Here is a 23170-nt window from a genome sequence, read left to right on the forward strand (position 1 = left end):
TTTAATATACCAAATGTAATAATTTTATGCCAAACCAAGTTGGACATAATTACATTTTATGTTCCTAAAGTAACAAAGTGACTTTCAATCTGTAAAAAGTGCTAATATTGCATTATTTCAATTTCCCCAAAAATTTCTGTCCGTCCCCCCCAAAAAAACTGGGTTTTTTTCCATGGCTTCAAAATTTCTGGAAATTTTACATCTCTAGGTACATACACAATTACTTCCACATTTCTGCAACTTAAATTTTATTGGGAACATTTTATCAAAGTAATAAAACTTAAACAGTGAAAATACTGAACCAATTCCTAGATGTGTGTCAATACAGACACTGAAAGTTCTAATCCACAAACACAGCAATGACAACTAAATCCATAATGATATAGGTAAATAATAAAAGCCAATTCCAATATACATTCTTCCTCCATAGATAAAATCCATATAGATTTTGTTAGGGAGTTCCAAGATTAGATGCCTTCTCATTTCAGCTCATGGATTTTTTTTCTTCAAGTCCATTGCAGAATTTGTAGTTTAATATGACATTTTATACAACTAAATAAATTAAATAAAAGGAATTATACCTTCATGCAGAGGAATTAAAGAGTCCAGCGTCCCAAAAATTTGGTTTAATTCTTGTTCTGACATTATAGAGAGCTTAAGCATTGGGTCATGGTAAGCCTGCACACACAGATATACAAAACATAAAATAAACACACATGTGAAATGTCCCAATTAGTGATAACCTTTAAATTCTGGCTCTTCTGCCCCCAAGTTTTTATTTATTAGAAACCTTATCCATATGCACAGGTGAAAGAAACTGCCTATGAACAAATTTAAGAGAAGGACAAAATGTTTAACAGTATAATACCTTCTTTGCTAACTTCAAGTCTTCTATCAAGTCTTCTTCCCCTTGTGAAAGTTCAAAAATAGCCTGCAGTAGAAAACATAAATCTATTTTAAAATTATAATTTTATGCATAAAATTACAAATTTGATCCAAGCATATGTTTTATACTGGAAGGAGAGACTAGAAAACCAATGGACTAAATAACATTTCCACAGAATCTATTTTATTTTATTTAACTTTCATATTCTAATCTATAACTTCTTTTGGCAATATAATTACTAGCCATATCAGTAATTATATGGTTCATTTTTATACTTCAAAAGTTCTAAGTCAGTGAATGACAACAAAATTAAGAAGGGGGCATGCAGTTAAAGCTCTGTTAAAGTTGATTAGGTAATGATCCAACTAGTCATCTATTGTAATGTGGTGTTTTAACTTTATGTTGTGATGCTTATATACTAAAGATTAATATTTTATATCAATATTTCAGGACAAGTTTAATTTCTTCATAAAATACTACTTAGAAACATTTCCACTTATGACTGCAAGTTAAGCTGTATTCACCATTCTTCGTTAGTCCCTTATTTCAGATGGTGTTTAAAATGCTTCTAATCTTATTAAAAAGGTTGCCAGCCTGCTTGCCCTTGAGTCCCATTGCTATTGGGTGGGCTTCTGTGATATCACTGTATGCTTAGAAGCATTGTAATTGCACAGGGTGAATCTTAACAGTGCAACTTTGGGAGTGAAAGACCTGTTTGGCTTGGGAAATCTTCACATAGTCTAGCCAAAGGAGGAGGTGTTGGGACAGACATAGTAACCAAAAACTTAGGAATTTGTGAAATGAGCCCAGAGTAGGGGAGCTAACATATAAGAACCCAGAGGCAATGTTGCTCAAGGAAGGAAGGAAGGAACGAAAGGCAGTAAGCTCGGAATAAGGAACCTGAAGGAAAAATTGGTGGGGAAGGCAGAAGCCTGAGGAGGAAAAGAAAAGAGCAAGGCCTAGGAGAAAGGCTCTTTGATTTTATCAAGAATTGTGGCAGGAAAGAAAGCAATGTTGGGAATTGAAGGCTTGAAGTTCAAATGGCTGGAAAAAATAGGGCAGTGAGATAAGGATGGATCGAAGTACCCATGATAGTGAAGGTATCCAAAATCAGAAGGACAGGCTGGGAAAAACCCTTTCAGAGCATAATAACTGAAATAGATGGCTACTGTTTACAAAAGAACATTTTCTAGGCTGGGGGACTCTGTTCAATGAAGTCCAGAGAGGTAATTGGCAGGGGGGAAACTCGATTTCACATACTGATTAACCAGCTAAAACTTTAGCTATAAGTCTCCAGTTGGAGATGGCATTCAGCACGGCTGGGCACCTGCCAGGGGTCACTATCTGGCAGCACCTCCCTACCTGATCCTTTTAACTGGAGACAGATACTGGGCTAGATGGAAAAAATACCTGACTGTCCAATACAATCATGTGACCAGTCCCAACTCTGGGATGAGTCTTCTCAGCAAGCCCAGGACAAGATACTGTGAAAATGGGCCCAATGATCTTGCTTCCTCTTTTCAACCAAAAATACTTTCTGCATAGTAAAGTAATCCAAATGATAAGTGCCAGGAAGAAATAAGGTCAGCTTGAAAGCTGTAACACAGCAAAAGAAGAAAAACAAATAGGACCGGGCTATAAGTCTTCCTTGAAAAATAGAGGGGTTTATTTATACCCTACCTTTCTTTCATAATAGAACGTCAAGGTGACAAACATAGTTTGCCCACAGTCTTCCATCAGCACAGACCAGACCTGCTTAGCTTCAGCAGATTGCTGAATCCTGCCCAGAGGCCTTTTAATTAGGTCACTTGTAGGACTCTGGATACTATGCTAGGTTAGGAATGAATGCTACGCAATGCATGGAATTTCCTTCATTCCCAACATATTTTCTTCAATTTCATAGACTATTCAATATGATTTTTTTTATCCATGCCAAAACATTCATCGCTACTTCCCTCAGTTTAGAAGAAAGAGTGGTTAGCTTCTTGTTTAGTTCCTCCTGGGTCAAGAATGCACTATGCGATCTTCTTAGATTGTGAGGGGTCCTTTTAAAGCCTGGAGTAGTTGTGCATTTAAGTGTTCTCTATTAATTCAGTTTATGCCAAGGAGATAGTTGACAGCTAAGTCTGTTACTGCCTGGCCAAGCAAGGAATGTTGGGATTTCTATCCCAAGGGATGTGTGTGTATATGTGAATGTCTATGCTCACTGGGATTCCTTAATCCCATTTTGCGCAAAACGGTCCAAAGAAAATATAAATACACAAACCTCTTGGCGCTTGATTTCTTTGGATGTGAGCATCTGATTGACACAAACATCAAAGGTCTCACTCCAGAGTTTACTGTCTCTTCGCTTGGTGCTAGCAGGGAGTACATTTCTAGTCCAGGCACGTGAAGCAAGCAGATCAGGCCGACTGTCACTGCGGAAACTGATGGAACGCTATAAAAAAAGAAAGGTAAAGCTTTCAGTAGTTATTGCTTCGCTTACATTTCATTTTAAGTACTGGGTTTGATCCAAAGTGTTATGAAACTCCCTGGATGACTTTAAATCAATCACATTCTCTCAGCCTAACCTACCTCACAGATGTTGTGAGGATAAAATAGATTAGGAGATAAAAAATGTATTTACTGCCTTGGACTCCTTAGAGGAAAGGAGGGATGTCAATGCAATGAATTAATAATATAAATAAGAGCATGTTTTATACAGTTTCCTTTTCAAATGCTGCCTTCACAAAACTCTCAAATATCACTGAAGTTTGAAAAGCAGTCAGAGGATATAGTACTGGGGCAGTTCAATGGGAAACCTTTGAAGTCCAGCTTCCTACAGTTCCTTCGAGGTTTTAAATCTTGGGTGTGGTGTAATAGTAATGTGATTATTATTCCACATCAGAATGAAAGAGACAAATTGGGAAACTGAAGGGTCAACACATTACCAAGAAAGGGAGAGGGGAGAGACAACATACCACAATTTACTATGAATGGAAATAAGTTCTGCAAAACAAGCAAATCTTTTGAAAAATTATGGGAAATTTACCAATATAAAGATACCAAGTACACACATTTTTGATCACCAGTGGTTAGTAGAAGGAAAGGCCTTAGTGAATTGATGTGTTCAATAGTAGCTATCTCTACTGATTACAGAATATAAGCTGCCTGAATCACTGTAATCACCAAATTACATATCAGAAACTTTAAAAGAGTATTATTTATCAAACACATTGCATTTTTTACATATTAGGACATAATTCTATTGGACAGAAGCCTCCATTAGCCACTGCTGTGTAAATACTCTTTGCAAAGGACTGGGCTCACACACATATTGTACACACTATTAAAAATCTCAAAGTAGGATGATAGCATCTCATCAGCAGTTGAAGTATTGAGCAAAGATGGGCAGAAGGACCAGAAGTTGTGATCCAAATTTGACCACAATATATAGGATATGTAGAGAAAATAAGTGCTGGCCATGGTCCTACATACATTAGGATCTCTTCTCGATCATCCCAGAGTGCAGGACACAGAATAATGGGCTCAAGTTACAGGAAGCCAGATTCCGGCTGGACATCAGGAAAAACTTCATGACTGTTAGAGCAGTACGACAATGGAACCAGTTACCTAGGGAGGTTGTGGGCACTCCCACACCAGAGGCATTCAAGAGGCAGCTGGACAACCATCTGTCATGTATGCCTTAGGGTGGATTCCTGCATTGAACAGGGAGTTGGACTCGATGGCCTTATAGACCCCTTCCAACTCTACTATTCTATGATTCTGTATCTCAAGTGGACTATGTAACACACTTGAATGCCCCTGAAAACCACATGGAAACATCAATTAGTGCAGAATGCTGCAGTTAGAATTTTGACTGGCCCGAAGTGCTGGAATCATGAATTCCCCCTTGTTGCCAGCTCGATTCCAAATGCAATCCAAGATGCTGGTATTACCTTTAAAACCCTTGAGACCTGGCTGCTGGAAAGAACGTTTCCTCCCATGTAAAACTGCCTATCATTTAAGATTGCCTTAAAAACTGCCTCTTCGTCATTATCTTCTTCCTCTTTATCTATGTCCTCCCAGCAGCTGGAGACTCCTCTATTTAAACAAGCACTGGGCTCTGTAGTTTAATTTTATTTACTGACTGTTAGTTTGGGTACTTTTTCTTTTTGTCTTTGATTCCGCATTTAGTAGATGTAAATGTCTTTTCAAGATTGTTTTTAAAATTTGTAACTGACTTGAGCGACTCCTTTTTTGAAGGGGAAAATTGAGGTATTAATTTCTTTAATCTATATCATCTAAATACACCCACACTGGGGTTAATTCCTAGCCATATATAAAATTCTTCATAGAAATCTGTTAGCAGGTAGAACTAAGATGATTATAAATGGAAATGCAACACCTAGAGCATGATTGATATTAAAAGCATATTGTTAAATTCTGAATGTGAGGGGGAAATACTGACGTGGGGATTTATGTTCAATTATGCTCCCAATTTCCAATTTTCTTTATTTGTTCTTGAGACTGAAGTATATATCTTGAATCTTGCACAGTGGGGCACCCCGCCCCAGCCACAACTTTCTAAGGTGATGGGATCAGACCATGCGGTGACTGACCAAGAAAGCGATCTTGTGGCTACAGTGGACAGCTCAATGAAAATGTTGTCGCAGTGTGTGACTGCTGAGAAATAGACAAATTCCATGTTAGGCATAATTAGAAAAGGATCAAAACTGGTGCAGCCAACTTGGAGTATTATGTACAGTTCTGGTCACCACACCGAAAAAAGGATATTGTAGCATTGGAAAAGTGCAGAAAAGAGCAACTAAAATGGTGAAGGGGCTGAAACAACACCCTATGGGGAAAAGTTACAATATTTGGGACTGTTTAGCTTACGGAAAAGGCGAATGAGGGGACATATGATAGAGTTGTACACAATTATACATGTGTGCAGAAAGTAGATAGGGACACATTTTTCTCCCTGTCTAATAATACTTTCTGACTGGTGGGAGATTCAGGATGGTAAAAAAGAAGTACTTCTTCACACAGCGCATACTTAAACAATGGAATTCACTTCCACAAGATGTAATGATGACCACCACTTGGGATTGCTTTAAAAGGGGATTGGACAAATTCCTAGAGGACTAGGCTTTCTACACAAATCAGTCCTAATGGCTATATGCTACCTCCAGTATCAGAGACAGTATGCCTATGTATACCAGTTACTGGCAGACATGGGCAGGATGCTCTTACATTCATGCATTCATGTCCTGCTTGTAGGTTTCCAGTGGACAGCTGGTTGGCTACTATGTGGACAGAATGCTGAACTAGACTTTGGTCTGACCCAATATGGCTCTTCTTATGTTCTCATTATTCTGAATGGACCAATCTTCAGTCTTTCTGTCCATTGTTTGGTTGATATTAGCAGAATCTATCAATAAAGACATAGGCCTGAACAAATCATGGCTTGTCATTACATCAATGAAACTCAGGTCGTGAGCTCTCCCTTTTCCTCCTCCCTTGTCCACTATTGGAAACTTTTGTTCAATGCAATTACCTCTTTTGTCCAAAAACATGAAAATGTGATTTGCACAAACAATTGTTAAGTGACAAAGAAGGATCTAATCTAATCCTTATTTGGTATTATGGTTTATTAACTCTAGTTTTTACAAATTGCATTTTCACATATTTGGACAAAATGGAAAATTGCAGTAGGGAAATGCTTCACCCTCTCCCAATCTTGGGTCTGCAAGTGATGTTGGACTACAATGCTCATCATCCCCAGCCAACATGGTCAATAGTCAGGGATAATGAGAGTTATAGGACAACATCATCTGAGAACCAAAGATCAGGGAAAGCTTCACATGAGAAGAAATAGACAGTACATGAGCCAGAAGCTATTATATGAAATAACTGCAATTAAGATTTTGCAATATAAATTAGCACTTGACATTAGGAAACAGTCAGAATATCACAAAGCACATTGCTCAGCAATGTTAAGATTTTCAATAATGGTGCAATACATTTAATTTAGCAGAGATGAGCACCCGCAAATATCTTTCTTCCCTCCAGCTACCCCTTTCCCTGGGGCATCAGAGATTACCACATTCAAATAATTAATCGTGGATAGTGTGGGTCTGTTATCAAATACAATCAACAGTTGGGCAATACCTTTATTGAGATAAATCAAAATTCCACAAAAATGTGCAAGCTTTTGAGTACATCACAAATCTTCAACAGGTTTGTTGATACAAAAATCCCAAAATTTGTCCCATTGTTGCTGCCATGCGATGTGCAGTACAGACAAAGACTGGGTCTATCTGTACTACAGACCTCCTGGCCACAACCCTTGGCCAATTTTTTTGGAGCGCCACACACAACAGGAAGGGATCGTGTGAATATTCCATTTAAAAAATGTGTACAAAGAAGGTGGCAATTATGGAATAATTGGCTCATCTGGCAGTTGCCTAAGAAGATTTATATGCCCTATAGAAGGCAAGCTTTGTTGCAGCATTGTTGAAGTATATGCTAGACTCAACAAGTGAAGTCTATAATCTTATTTCCCTGCTCTAAATGTTTCATTTGTACGCAGGGAGTTTTATTTTCTGTAGCATATATGTGTCATTCAGGAAAGGAATTGTTGCTGTAGTTTTAAATGCTTGTAGTATCTCTTGACATTATTAATGCAATTATCTAACTGTTGAGGATCCTGACAGTGAAGCAATGACAAATACTATAGTATATTGTTTTAAAAAAATTAAGTTTTTTTTCTTAAAGCCTACTTCAAACAGGATGATTTTTGTACATGGAAATAGTAGAACTCTTTGAACCCCTTGTGTAGTTTGTCACCCTTTAGAGTATAAGGTTGCCAGCTTTAGATTTCATGATTCTAGCATCCTGGGCAGGATCAGGAACAACCTAGCAAGTATACACAATCACACAGACATATGAAGCGTAATCTCGGACAAGCAATATCTCTGGCCCTACTAGTGGCTTCAGTGTTTTGCTTCCATGTCTACACAATAATAATAAATGTGTACCTTGGGCCACACACTGAAATGGTGCTGGCCTCCTTAGCGAGCTCTGTACACAGGCCAAGTATCCACGCAGGACTTTGCTGTGTACTGTGGACGTTATTGTGTTGCAGCCGTATTCACTAACCACAAAGGCTGGGTCTAGAAAAGCCAGCCTCTTCAGTATGCTGAACCAGAATGCCTCTCCCCTGATATCAGTTAGCTCTTTCTATGGTAATTATATCGGTGGATCAATTTCCAAGTCAGATGGCATACCCGACTGCTATTGAAAACATGCAAGTTTCAAAAACTGAGGAATTTAGAGCAGAATGAGAGATATTTATTGCTTCATATGTATGCTTTCTTGTTATCTGGTAACCTTAGTAAGTTCATTTTTCTACCTCGTTCCCTCGAAGGTAACACACACAACAATCAGACCTATGTAGTAGTGACACAGTCAAGCAACATGGATTCTTTCATCTGTTCATTTTAGCCTTCAATTATTACGTACCAGGTCATCTCATTCATCTGTATCCATTTTAATGACATCCAGATATACATAATATGTCAGGTGTTATTTAAATATCAACCATAATACTTGTAGATGGCACCATTATTTTTCAATAAGTATTTGAAAATTGAACAGAGAGAAGCCCTTAAGGAAATTGCTCACTGGGAGGTGAAATATGTATGGTGAAGTGCAGTGATGAGAGATTATCTTAAGTACTACTACTACTACTGCATTTCAGTCTATGTATTAAACTTTCAAAAGCTCCTAGAAAAGTTATATTTTTAAGCAAAAAGTCCCAAATTTAGTATCTTGAATTCTTGCTGATGATAAATCCAAACATATGCTTATGCATGCAAGTTGTTCAAACAATTTTTGAGTTGGCACCTTTGTCAGAATAATAGAAAGATCTATTCCAAATATTTAATATTCCGTTTAATATTCTGCAAAGAGCGTAGATCCATCTACACTAAAAATGAATTCCTAACAAATCATTAGGAATTCTGCATACAAACTGCTTTGCAACAGAAATCACTCACTTGCGCTTACTGAAAGTGAAAAACATTATTTATTCTTGATTTTTGTGAAAATAAGTCTTTTTCATTATCAACCTATGGATGTGCAATATGCAAAAATAAATGTTCCACACAGAACATAAGAAAAAAGACATGACAGTAGGTATATTCCATATACTGAAATCTAATAATAATAATGGTTTTACCTGAAGAGTCTGACCAAATCGCTTCAAAGGAGTTGCTCGGACAGGAGGAATTAAGCTTGCTAGTGATGTTACTCTAGAAAGAGGCCTGACCCGTTTATTGCTGGGCTCCTGTAAATTTTAGGCAAAATAATGACATGTTAGAATCATAAAGCAACACAAAGATTCCATCATACAAGAGGGGACCCACAACAAAATGTTGTAATGTACTCCCTGCACCTAACAATAGCTGGGTATCAAAAAATAGGAGCCTTGTGGCACTTTTGGGGGCTCACAGATAAAGGTTTCAAGTGGGGAACAAGAAAAGGAATACTTTCTTTTTTCTTTTTCTTTTTGCATCGTCACAAAACCTCTCTAAATAGTTCAGGTTTGGGTCTGGCTGATGAACTCAAATCTGTATATTAGCATCATTATTTACTGTTGTTGTTATTAACAATAAGAATATATATTTTTATCACACCTTTCTGTTTAAAACAAGCTAAGCATTGTACAAAAAATACTATCAAATATAAAATCAATAAAAATTCTTAAACGGTAACTACTGCAGCTTTAAAACACCAATGTCAAAACAGCAATGTCAAGATATAACAGATTTAAAAGCAGCAGACTAAAATGAAAAGGCAGGGGACTCCTATTACCCTCATCTCTATTATGAGGGTAAGGCCCCATCTCTCAGGCCCACCTCTCTGATCTTATGTAATGAGATTGGATGATGAGACAGAGAGCAGGGCCTCAAATGTCGATTTCAATGGCTGGGCAGGTTCATGTGGGACTAGGTGATTTCTGAGGACTGCTATATAGTGGGGTGGGGAGGGGGGAAGAGACAGATAAATGTCCCTTTCTTGCCTCATATAGTGTAGGGAAGGGGATTAATCTCACGGTGCACATAACCCCCTCAGTACTACAAGCTGCTATAGTCCCAAGGATTATGCCATTTTTCTCCCTCCTCCAACCCACCCAAACAGGCATCTTCAATATTCCATGGTTCAGTTGCCATCAACTGGTCCTAGAAAATATTGAGCACAGGCACTTGCAGTCCACTCTGAGGGTTAAAAGCATTTCTTCCTGTATTAATTTACATACTAATATTCCTCTGCATAACTGAGGGTTGTCTCCAAGTAGGCAAAAAACACTAGCTTATTTTGATATTAGAGTGATTCAGTTATAACAATAAATGAATACAACCAATTCTCATACTGATCATTAAGATTTGTTTTGCTCGGTACACACAGATCTGGCAAATGCAGTTCAAGGAGAAAATATTACAGAGCAGGAAAGCAAAGAGACACAATGGGCTTATCTAACTTCTCACACACACATAGTGCAATCCTGTGCATGTTTATTCTGAAATAAGTTCCAGTGAATTGAACGGTGCTTACTCTGAAGTAAGTGTACGCAGGATTACACTTTTAGACAACATCCTACACATGCGTTTAATTGCTTCCCTGAAAAATTCCCTATCTCCTTTAATAATGTAAATAGTTTGTCAGCTATTCTTGTTATGATGACCTTGCCACTGAAGGGCATAGACTTAGTTTAAAAACAGAAATCTTTAGCCTCACATATTTCTGAATGCTGGTAGTCAAATCACTATACATTTCTGTATATATACTCTGTTCCAAGAAAAAATAGAAAGCTAAAGATTACATTAGCAGTAAAGGTCATTTGTCATGTGTACATCTCTCAAATGTATTATACTACATCTTATACAACTCCCAATATGTATTTAAAATAATTGAGATTTTTAACATGAAATAAACATCTGACATCAAAGAACAATTCAATAACTTAAGATTTACAAAACATCCCATATACTATTTAATACCTTGTATGACAAAATCCTCTAAAAATTAATATTCTATTCCTGCCCACCAGAAAAGTGTAAACAAAATGATGATGGAAGAATGAGGGGGGGGGAGTAACAGTAATAATTGTTAATGTTTACTATTACCCGTGCCTTCCTAATCTCCATCCGACATTGAAGGGATCTTGGGCAGCACATAGAAAAGGTAAGATGTGTCAGGAAAACCCAAATCTTCCAGGAGATGTGAATGAATCCATCAAAAATCATATTGCAAGAGCATCCTAAGCCGATCACCTTTCTTTTTCAGCCATGATTACGAAGTTTGCTTAAGTACCTTATAACTCCAGTTTCCTAGAAAAACCTCTGGGGAAAAAGTCAGAGCTTACGACAATCTTCCACATCTTAGGAAATCCATGTTAGCAATTCTTCTAGTGCACACACAAAAAGTCAGAGCAGTGGTAGCTTAATTAATATTGGCCAGATATATTATTTCCAGCAGCAGAATTAATAAAAAAAGAATCAAAAGCCAGTTAAATATTTATTTCTCAACAAACAAAGCTGAAATCCATCAATAATAGTAAAACATGGTACAAAAATGTGCTAAAAAGCCCTACATAAATAATGGATTTATGCACTTCTGGATCCTAATAAGAAGCAAATAAAAATCAGGCTGCACCCTAGCCTTCAGCCAAGGTGCATTCAGTTTCTTTTGTCTTCAGTAGCAGTCACTTAGCTCAGCCTTTTTGAAGGTACGTTTGTTTTTACGGCACTGCAGCACCACTGGAATACTGAACACAGTAGAAAAATCTTTGAGCTTTCACTGTAATTTTCCTCTAAATGGCGTCTCAGCCACCCGCTGCTTCTTATTTTGCATGCCAATGCTGCCGGGCCACAGTTCTCCCATGGCAGAGAAAAGCTTCTCATCAATCATACTACACACTGCACTGCAGTCAGAACACATACATTGTGACAGAAAGTCTCGAATGTGTGGGTCAGAGCTTTGCTACAATACACTGAGTTAAAAGCTTACCTGGGTATATATTTCTTTGACTTTAATGCCTCCAGAATATAATAACCTATTTAAAAATGATACTGCCTTCTCACTTGTTACCAAAAGTAAGATTCAGAGGTGGTCTGATGGTTGGTGAGGCTAAAATTAACAAGGAGCTCCAGAATGTTTAGTCACACCCCCTGGCTGACTATCTTATTTCTCTCCATGAACAGTGACCTTCACTCAAACTACCTGCTCTTGTCCTTGGGTAAAAGAGGGAAACGCACGGGCCTTTCAGTTCATCCCAACCTCTATTTTGTTATGAAAACAAAGGATAGTGTCCTGCTGTGCCTGTGCAACCACGCAACAGGGCTTTGGCGCTTCTTAAAATAATCTCAAATGAGTAAAAACGCTGATTTCTGGGATGGGGCAGGTCACTGGTGCTCCCAGAAGAGAGCTCTGCTTATCTGTTCCAATCCAGAAACTGTTCTGCTTGTTTCAGGGGTAGAAACGCCAAAACACTGTAGCGCAAGCAGTGGGTTCCTGCGAGCACAACAGAACCAGCAGGGATGGAGCAGCCCAAGATGCCCTTTTTTAAAAAAAACAAATTAATTAAAACATTTCTATAACACCTTTCTGGAAAAGCAATTAAAGTGGTTTAGAAAAAAATCAGAAAATACCAATTACGAACAAATAAGTAACATGTTAAAATAAGTAACATGTTAAAAACAACTTTTAAAAACATGACAGTTTTTTAAAAAACAAAGAAGTACCTTGACTCCCTTCCTGAATGCAGTGAGAGTGGGGAGCAGTCATAGTTAAAGCAGGAGTGCATTCCAGAGTCTGGGAGCAACACAAAACGACTCTTTCCTGAGTACCCAGCAAGCAGACCTTTGTAAGTGAGGGTATTTTCAAAAGGCCCTCTCCTTCTGATTTTAGTCACTGAGCAGATTAATACCGAGATAGACAGTGCCCCGAGAGCTACGGCCTAAGTATCCTGCTAAGGTTGGCTCACATCTCACCAATAAAGCAAAGAAAAGCGCAAATCCACTGACAAGTCAATAAATAGGCAAAGGTCAAGCACAAAAGGGCAGTTCTAGGCAGTAGTAGTCAGTGAACAGGCACAGTATTATCAGGCAAGAGGGAAGGTTCGAGTTCTGAGGCTTAGCCAAGGTCCAAATACAAGAAGCTCTTAGATGCAAACACAGTCCATGAAGCATATTCCGGAAGGAGTCCAAAGGTCAGTAGCAGAAATGTGGTCCCAGAAGGCATTGTAGCTGATGTAAGAGACTGTTTCCAACAACTCTCAAGTTCCAACAGGTAGCTGACATTGACAGAGCCAAAGTCCTCTTCACAATGCCAGGAGTCTTACTCATAGGGAAGACCTTTACTCCTGAGTAGCCCTTTACTCCTGAGGAGTCTGGTTATGATTCTTGAAGCATGGACTTCATCTCCAGTTGGAAATTGTGGGTCCACCTTCTGGGTCTGACGCACTTGAAGACTGAGTGGGCACTTGGCTTCTTCCTCTGCTGCCATGTGTGAGTTACAGTCCTCAACCGGCCTATCTGGGGTTCCCCCAGAGTCCAATGCTCCAGAAGAGCCCAATCCATCTTCTTTACTGATGCCAGAGGTGCTTTCAGTTTTGCTAATGTGCAATCTCCAAGCAAGTATCATGTGCAACTCTCAGGGCCAGAAGGCTGCGCACCCCTGATGTAGACTGATCTTATCAGATGGACTAAGTACAAAGTACATGTTCAGACTCCCTTATCCACAAATTATGAAACCACAAAGAATCATACAGAAGGATCCTACTTTCTCCAAGTGCCATGTAGTCCACAAAGTTCTACCAACTCTGTTGCCCGGTTTCTAGATGAGGCACACAGAAGCAAGCTAGCAGGTTCTTTGCTAGACAATATCACCTTATATAAGAGTGGTCCTGAAATGCTATAGTATTTCATCCAGATTAACTAATTTGAATACACTCCTGTCAACTGACTGCTAGCACTGGCAGACCAGTATGGTCTAGTAGCTACAGTGTCAGACATATTGTCAGAGCACGATAAATTCCTGAAACTTAATATATTCATATCCTGTCCATTGAATGTGCTTATGTTACAATAAGCCACAAAAACTATTAAAGTTTTAATTTGATTAAAGCAGCAAAACAAAAAACAAAGCAAAACAAATAGGTCAATTTTGAACTCAGGATTTTTTTGGGAAAGCTAAGTAAACTTCTGTCCTGCTATGGCTGTAAAGCAGTTTAATTGGGCTAGCAAAATGCCATCGTTATTGTAGCAATGGGAGTCTTCTATTGCAGGCCCTCTAGGGGATGCTGTGCCACTTTTTGTGCTCTGCACATAACCGACCCCTATCTGCATGGCTCTATCCTATGTTCTATCTTGGCCATGCTGGAGGGTGGGAGAACCCACAGTCTGGCTTTGATAGAGACAAGTTCCTCTCTACATGTTGTGTATTAATCTAAATCTACATACATTTTATAAAAAGTCACATTTTGACTTTGTTTTGCCTTTTTAGATAGCAAGGTTTCAGAGATTCACAGTGATCTTACAGTGCTATTTTTCCATAGTCTAATTTCTGATTGGGAAGAATGAATGTACCATCCGGTTGACATCCAACCTCTTATGCTTACGGAAGGAAAAGGGTTCATCATAGATAAAACACAACTCTCACTTGACCACATCAGAACTCTTATCAGTTTCCACAACAGTATTGCTCTGTACCTTTATCACCTAGAAGTTTCCAGCAAAACCATTTAAAAGCGTAATTTAAAATTATGCTTTTAAATTTGGCTGTGGGGCGGTATATAAATGTAATAAATTAATTAAATTAAAATTTCCTTTTTTGTGTGTGCTCCCAAACAATAATTAAACCTTAGCCCGTGCACTCGGCCCTGTTGCTCTTCCCTTCATGGTGTGCCCCAATTAAGCCAGAAAATCTCCAATTCAGCATATTTTCCTGTTTCGTCTGAACCAGATTAAAGTGCACCTCTTAGACCAACTTCAAACCATGGTTTATGATCCAAGCTTGTTCCAAAACTGATATCTATTATTTTCCAGTTCGACAAAACAGTAAACTATTCACATTCACATTCTCTATACCATGCATAATTTTGTACACCTCTATCATGTCTCCCCTTAGCCTCCTTTTTTCCAAGCTAAACAATCCCAGTTGATGTAACCTTCCCTCATAAGGGAGATGCTCCAGTCCCTTAATCATTTTAGTTGCCCTTTTCTGCACTTTTCCCAGCTCTATAATAGCCTTTTTTAGGTGTGGTGACCAGAACTGTACACAATATTCTAAGTGTGGTCGGACCATAGATTTGTGTAAAGGCAGCATGATACCGGCTGTTTTATTCTCAATTCCTTTTCTTATGATGCCTAACATGGAGTTTGCCTTCTTTACAGCGGCCGCACACTGGGTGGATATTTTCATCATGCTATCCACCACAATCCCAAGTTCTCTTTCTTGTTTGGTCACTGCCAGCTCAGGTTATACTTGAAGTTGGGGGGTTTTTTTGCACCAACGTGCATCACCTTACACTTGCTTACATTGAACCGCATCTGCCATTTGGATGCCCACTCTCCCAGCTTGGAGAGATCCCTTTGGAGCTTTTCACAATCCCTTTGTGTTTTAACCACCTTAAATAATTTGGTGTTGTTGGCAAACTTGGCCACTTCACTGCTCACTCCTAATTCCAGATCATTTATGAATAATTTGAAAAGAATTGGTCCCAATCCCAATTCCTGTGGGACCCCACTATTTATTTCCCTCCATTGGGAGAATTGACCATTTATTACTACCCTCTGTATTCTGTTCTCTAACCAGTTACTGATCTATAAGAGGACCTCTCCTCTCATGAAGAATTTCTTCAGAACTTTGAGTGCAAAGGAGATTTACACCCCCAATTTGTACATACATATTCAAAAATAGGTCCACAGACTTCAGTGGAGTTTATTCCTAAGTAAGTGTGTATAGGATTGTAGCTGTTAACTGTTGCTATGAAATTTTGATTTTATAAAGAAATATTATGAATGACAAAAGAATAACCTGACATATTGAACACAATCTAATGGAAACTGTAGGGTACATTAATGATTGTCAGAGGTTCTGTGGATTCTCAGGGAATATTTTTCTGGAGATTTATTTCTCAATGTTTTTGTATAGTCCTTACATCCCATTGTATAAATACAAGCTACATATTAAAAATATGCTTTCCTTAAATATTTTCATTAGCTGAAACAAATTTAGCCTAAAAATCGAAACACATGCCTATTTTGTGGCACCTGCTCCAATCAATACTGCAGTTTTCTATTCAGGTCACTGCCTCTGTTGCTCTAAAGACAATCAAGGAACTCTGGTCTATTTCTTTTTTTCTGTTAAGAAAACTGACAATTCCACCTTTTTTACTACAAAAATGTGGCAAGAAGCGGCTTTTTGAATGAATTGTATAGAAAACTAATAAATATTGTGAAATGGAATTGGCATAAATCAACAGAGGTTCTTTTTATGCAACAACTTATTCAAAAGTGGGATTTAAAAAACTGTAAATAGGAAATCCACATAAAAATCTATAAGATGATTACACATTTTCTCAATCCTGCTATGTTTAAAATAATCCTGCTCAGGTTTTCTGATCAACATGCAGACTGATTTCTAGGCTGGGCTCCATATACAAAAAGGATTTCCCCAGTGTTTCATATGCAGTACCTCTTGTTAGTGTGGGATTTCTCATGCACTGCCAGATGGTTAGCACTGAGCCTTAACAACTAATGAGCTGTTTGGGTAGACTAGATCATTTACTGTATCCCCAATAGATGATCAGGAGCAGCAAAATACCTAGGATGGACTCCAATGTTAGTCTTACTTAAGAGTAGAAAATAAAATGAGACTTAAGTTAGACTTACAACGCTTGTTCATGTTATTTGGGGAGATCCTTAGCCATTGCTGCATATTATAGACTGGTATCATTATGGTATTCCAAATATTCAGTAATGTGTTCCATAAAGTAACTAGAAATATATATTCAAAATAAAAACAGCTGCCCCGTGGGGAAGAATCCAGGAGAAAAGGAGACAATCAGGGGAAGAAGACGTTAGAGCCTGCGTCAGCTAGACTCTCCCCTCACCGAGACATCTACCATCAAATGGCCTATAGGAAGGATTCAAGGAGAGAGATTGGAGGTAGACACGGATGACACCAGACACCTGCTCCTCTTCCAGCTGGACTCTTCCGGCCCCTGGGTCACCTTCCACCAAATCCTCTGGGTGAAGGATTCTGATGATTTTTTAAAAAGTATTAGTATAGTTTATTGTGCTATTATTCTTTTTATCTTACTCGTAAGCCACTTTGGTAGGATTTGGATCCTGAAAGGCAGCATATAAATATTTTTTAAGAAAGGAAGAGCAACAGCAGCTAACTCATGTGCTTCACCACACTCCAAAAATTGAAAGTATTTCAAGAACACAAAAAAGTTTAGTTGTTGGATTTTTGGGGTGCAAGATTACTTCCATGACAGTAAAGCAATGATTAGAGCTAGAAGAGTGTGATCTGGAAAATGAATTAGGCTGCATTTAATCATGTACCAGAAGACTCCTAAAGCTGAAACAGTCTATAGTCTTTGTTTCAGATATAAACCACCCAGCCTTACAACTAAAATAAAACAGAACTGCTTTGTTACAGTCACCTGATTCCTGGCACAGCTTCTATACTCATTTACTTTCAAAATTCAGAATTGGTCAACACTGTAAGGGTATGTCAACATTTGTGATGGCAGAAAGCCTAAAAAATTATTATTTGCATTAGTTTGCTACTGATTGAATTGGCACTAGATAAAATAGCCCTAACAAAATAACCCCAAGTACTAGGCTTTAGTGGAAAACCACATTAGAGGAAAGCCACATTCAGGCTCTGCTCCACAGGATGTTACCAATATTTAGAACTGAACAGGGTTTGGTTTTGTAATTATGGAGGTTGGGGACATTTTTAGAGGTGAAATTCACTTATTACACTCCTATGCACATTTCACTGGGAGTAATTTCAGTTGAACTAACTGAAAATTGTTTCTGATTAAGCCTATGCGGCAGGGTCTTGCTATTTACTGTTTTACGCTGTACAGCACCATGTACATAGATGGTGCTATATAAGTAAATAATAATAATTAAATATGCAGGAACAGGCTACAAATCTTATTTTGTACTCTCAGACAGAAACATTTTTCTCATGAAAAAAGAATACTTTCTTCAGCTAATGAGAACTGAGCAGTGAGTAAGGGTTAAATTTTAGTGTAAAGATTAGACATACTCCCGGAACAGTCCCGTGGTTTAAGTTGACAGGTACAATCCTTAGAGCAAGACTGCCCTCTTAAATGTTGCTTGAGCTACAGATGCATCCTTGGATTTGTTTTCTTTTGGGGGGGGGCAATTCCAGTGGGATCAACATAGTAACTTTGTTTTCCCAAGGAATCTTAAAACAAACTAAGGACCTACATATCCTGCTCCTTTTCTCATTTCTTTTAATCTGCTACCACCTAGGGATGGGCAACAGCGGGAATTCCGTTCTGTTTGAGCCCGACAGGGTTCCTCAGTGTTTCTGTTCCAGTAAGTGCTGGATTTCCCCCCCCCCCCCAACTCTGGAAATACTTTTTCCCAGATTCCACCATTGTAATTTGCGCAATTGGAATTGATATATAGATATAGATATAGATATATTACAAGTCCATCTGTCTGCTATGGAATCCTGCAGAGATATATTCCTCTATTGTCAAACTGGACAATACTATTGTCAAAATATTGTCAAACTCACCCCCTCCAAACAGAATTCTCATATGTCCCTACTTGCACCACAGCCAAAATGAATTCAGGTGAATGTTTTCAGGTGAATTCTTTGCCTATTTTGTATTATTCATACCCGATATGACATATCTTTGCTTTAGAGTAGTGATCTGGATTATATAGGTGCTTTGCCAATCCTGATTTAATGAACCCTTCTGTTTCAATATCGGTAGTCAAGGGGGCTGTTCAATGCTTAAATTGGAAACAACAATTAACAAAGCACTCCTGAGAATTGACTACTTTTTATTTAACTCTATTTTTATTTCAGTGCTATGCTGTGTGACTATGGCATGGTGGGTCGCTTTACTGTAGAGAGCTGAGTTAAGCTCAAATTCCTGAGAAGCATACAATGACCTGAGCATGACCCCAGATAATAAGCAAGAGGATGTGGTTAACACCACCTTCAGATTCCTGCCAATACTGCTAGTTCAAGCTCTTAATCAGGATTTTGGATTAATTGAAAAAGATGTGATCAGTACAGCTTTATGCTGTACTGATCACAGTACAACTGAAACATCACAGGGATGTCAGGAGTCCAGACAAGCCAGCATTAGTAAAATACAAAAGTCCTTTGTAACCAACTTTTATATTTCAGGTTCTGATAACATATGAGGCAGTTTAAATGTATTAATTCTTCACTGAAATAATTTGTAGGATTATTGAGAGCAAAGAGCTTCAATGCAAAGTTCTATTGTAAACACAAGTATTATGTTTAGGTTTAAATTTAAACATAATACTTATTATGTTATTATATTATGTATTGTTTGTAAATTGTTAACAGTAGAATAAATAACCACTGGAATAAATATATTAATGCTATCCAATGGTAATTCTGTACATATTAAATTTTTGTCACAGCATCAAATTAAGTACTTGTAAATTGCCCATGTCACAATAGTGAGTTAAACTGGCACAACTGTGGATAAACTTTGTTTTGAACTGCTTCCAATATGATGTGTTGCCTTTAATATATCTTACAAGAATGTCTACAGATGAAAAGATATGAGAACTGCGGAACTTCTCTACAGCTAAATCCACTGACAAATCCATTAGAAAATGTTACAAATCCTGTGTAAGATTTCTACTTGTTGGCACTAATGCAAAATCTTTTAAAAGTGTTATATCTGAAAAATTATAAAACATCTCAAAGTGTCAGAAAAGGATCACATCTAAAGAATGGCAAAACATTCACTTTTCCAAAATGATTTCTAAAAACTACATAATAGGAAGACTTTTATAGGAAGACTAGAAATGTAAAATGTCCAGAAACTTTGAAGCTATGGGAGGGATCTTAAAAAACATATTTGTCTTAAGGTTCTCAGTATAGTTATTTCTTCCATTCCTTATTAAAATTATTAATATAATGTATATTTTACTGATGGCCATTAGAGATGCTCCAAGTCATGCTTAGTTTCCCAGCATGATGAGAATGATCATATCATAATATGTGAAGACAAACTGTCCATTCTTGGTTTTGTTCTACAGTGTCCTATGTTTCTGGGCTTGTTCCAGTTAGATGTTATAGCAATCATAGACCTATCATATCCCTGTTCCCTGCAGTCTTCTTTTCTCAAGGCTAAGCATACCCAGTTACTGCAATCTTTCATTATAGGACTTAAGTTTCTAGTTCCCTGATCACCTTTGTTGTCCTTCTCTGAACTTGTTCCAATTAATCTGAGTCCTTCTTAAAAGTATGGTGTCCAGAACTAGACACAATATTCAAGGTGGGGGCTGACCAGTGCAGAATGAACTTCCCATGATGTAGAAATTATACTTGTATTGATACAACCTAAAATTGTATTTGCCTTTTTTTACAGCTACATCTCACTGCTAACTCATATTCAATGTGTGATCTACTCCAACTCCAACATCCTTTTCATACATACTATTGTCAAGCCAGTTATCCCTACTTATACATATGGTTTCTCTGTTGGTTTCCCCATGTCAAATTTTAGACTGTATGCCCCTTTCCTCTGTAAAATGCCATAAACACATGATGATGATGATGACGATGATGATGATGTAGGAACTTGTATGTAATTACAGTGAAATAAAGGTACTTAAATGCATCACACAGCCCTTAGATGGTTAGGAGAACAATACTAATTATTTTTCTTATTAGAAAGGCAATCATTCTTGCTCCCTTACAATTTATTAGTCTGATGATTCAGTCTCTGAGCAGGCTTAACAAAACAACAACAAAACAGATTATTATGTCACACCCCAAGCATTCTATATACAAATTAAACAGTCAAATTTATTAATAAATAAGCCAAACTTCTCTAAAAAGAAAATACAAGAGCATACACAATACATACAGCATACAATATATGGGCAGCATAAATAAAAAGATAAATAAATAAAATAGATGGACAAAATACAATAAAATAACCAATACAAATACACAAAATTACAACACTAAAATAAATTTAGCTCTTATTTTTCTTGCAACCAGAGTAAATCAGGTAACACATCTATAATTCCTGGGTCGCAAAAATAGAAGCCAGCCAACTCATTCTTCCATCAAACAGAGCAGTATAACAGATAAAGCAATGTATCAGCCACAAAAATCTTGATTAGAGATGGAAGGATACTAAGGCTCAACCAGACTTGGCTGCCATTTATCTCAACAAGATCTTTCCTTGCTACAGGTTCTTCAAGGAGGGTTTTTAAATGGAGTGCTACCTATCTAAGCTAACCTACCACCAAATGCCTGTGAAGTTTCATAGCAGGGGAGAAGTATATGTTTTGGCAGGGGAACAATGGTATTCTATTCTGAGTAGAGGAAAGTCTCTAGCCCTTCCCTTTTCCATCAGTCTATACTAACCCCCTGCTCATCCCAGTTCCTTTTCCCTTACCAAGAGTAGCAAATCATTGTCTTAGGAACGCCTTCTCCAACCTGGCTATGGATGATGAGAGTTATAGTCCAACACATCTAGAGGTCACTGGGTTGGGAAAAGCTGACTTAAGACTACTTCACAAGTCTTGAAGGGGAGAGTCTCTTCATCGTGGAGGTGTAAGTTTTGGTGAGGCCCAAAGCTTACTTTGGGATGCAGAGGCACATAATTTTCCTTTCTTTATTCAGGCTGCTCATGCATCACTGTGTTGAATGGTAACTAGGAACCAACACCAGTCTTTTATGTTTAGCAGGTTCATATTATAGACCCGTGCTGTATGTATATTTATTTATTTATTTATTTTTATTGTTACATTTGTAACCCACTGTTTTTCCTCTTGCAAGGAACCCAAGGTGGCTTATATACTCATTAAAATAGTGTGTTTGAAATATCTACATGCTTATGTGTTGTTCTTGTATTTAAAACTGTGCATATATTCTAAGAGTGTACAATGTTGAACACCCTAGCCAAACAACTCTGTGCAGTGAGCATCTTTAGACTAAGACCCAAAGAAGCTCATGCACAAAGCACTTCTGCACAGTGCCCCATTCTCCATCCAGCAGCAGCCCAGGTGAGGTACTGCTTGATGCCAGATGAGATGCTGCTTAATGGCTCCCACCACCACCACATTAGCAGAGGGCTTTTGGGGCTTATAAGCAGATCCAGTCCAATGTGAGTGTTTTTCATCAATAGTAAATAGTATCCATCAAAAAAAAAAAAAAGAGGCACAGAAGTGGACCACACAGTTGCCAACTCCTGCTTAGTCAAGGCATAGACAGAAAACCTTGACTGAAATGATGGGTCATAAAACAATTCAACATTCCCTGATTGTATTACGTTAGTGATTTTTTTGTCTCTTTCAGAACTATGCTCATAGAAAATATCCACCATTATTTTATTTGTTTGATTGTTTATTACGGTTATATCACAAGCCAAAGAGATGTTCATGATCCTCCTCCTCCTGTGAGGTAGGCTAAGCTGAGAGTCAGTGACTAACCCAAAGTCACCAACTGAGTTTCATGGCCAAGTAGAGACTAGAACTGGGCCTCTCGAGTCGCAGTACGAAACTGTAATCACTACACCACATTGGCTCTCATTATGAAGACAATTATCTCTAATGATGTATACTATTCACTAGGTATGCAAAAGGAATCTTGCTATCTGACTGCAGTGGGCATTAAGTAGAGGCATGAATTAAAAGAACCACAATTGAAGAAAAATTCCACAGAGAAGTCTTCCAAATTAAGATTAAGTAACATTGTTCTTTGATTACTAGAATTTCCTACTACATGATAGTTTTAGTGGACACACAATTAGACCTTGTGTTGTAAACCCACTAAACAGTAATCTTTGTAATGGCTACATATTGATATATTGTTGATAACAACATATATACTAGAGCTTGTATCCAGAGAGATGTGCGGTTACTTCTGCTCACGTACAGTTCCCCCACCCCCAGTTTTTCCTTTCAGGTGGGAGCCCTCTACACTCTTAGTCTATCCATACCTCAACCCCAACAT

At 37.9% G+C, this 23170-nt stretch overlaps 1 protein-coding gene across 6 annotated transcripts in view; it reads right to left on the bottom strand.

The window, feature by feature from the left end:
• Positions 1-23170, bottom strand: part of ARHGEF3 (Rho guanine nucleotide exchange factor 3) — a 138512-nt gene that overhangs the window by 10041 nt on the left and 105301 nt on the right. For 4 of the 6 annotated variants that reach the window (XM_063121331.1, XM_063121332.1, XM_063121335.1 and 1 more), the window contains 4 exons: positions 9111-9218; positions 3153-3323; positions 869-931; positions 582-678 (listed from right to left, as the gene is read on the bottom strand). In XM_063121331.1, the coding sequence (XP_062977401.1) occupies positions 582-678; positions 869-931; positions 3153-3323; positions 9111-9218 (439 nt within the window). Of the gene's footprint in view, positions 1-581; positions 679-868; positions 932-3152; positions 3324-9110; positions 9219-11058; positions 11369-11941; positions 11987-23170 lie in introns of those variants that run through there. The other 2 variants (XM_063121336.1, XM_063121333.1) reach the window with 2 other exon arrangements.

This window comes from Elgaria multicarinata, chromosome 3 (genome assembly GCF_023053635.1).
Source record: "Elgaria multicarinata webbii isolate HBS135686 ecotype San Diego chromosome 3, rElgMul1.1.pri, whole genome shotgun sequence".
Classification (NCBI taxonomy): Eukaryota; Metazoa; Chordata; class Lepidosauria; order Squamata; family Anguidae; genus Elgaria; species Elgaria multicarinata.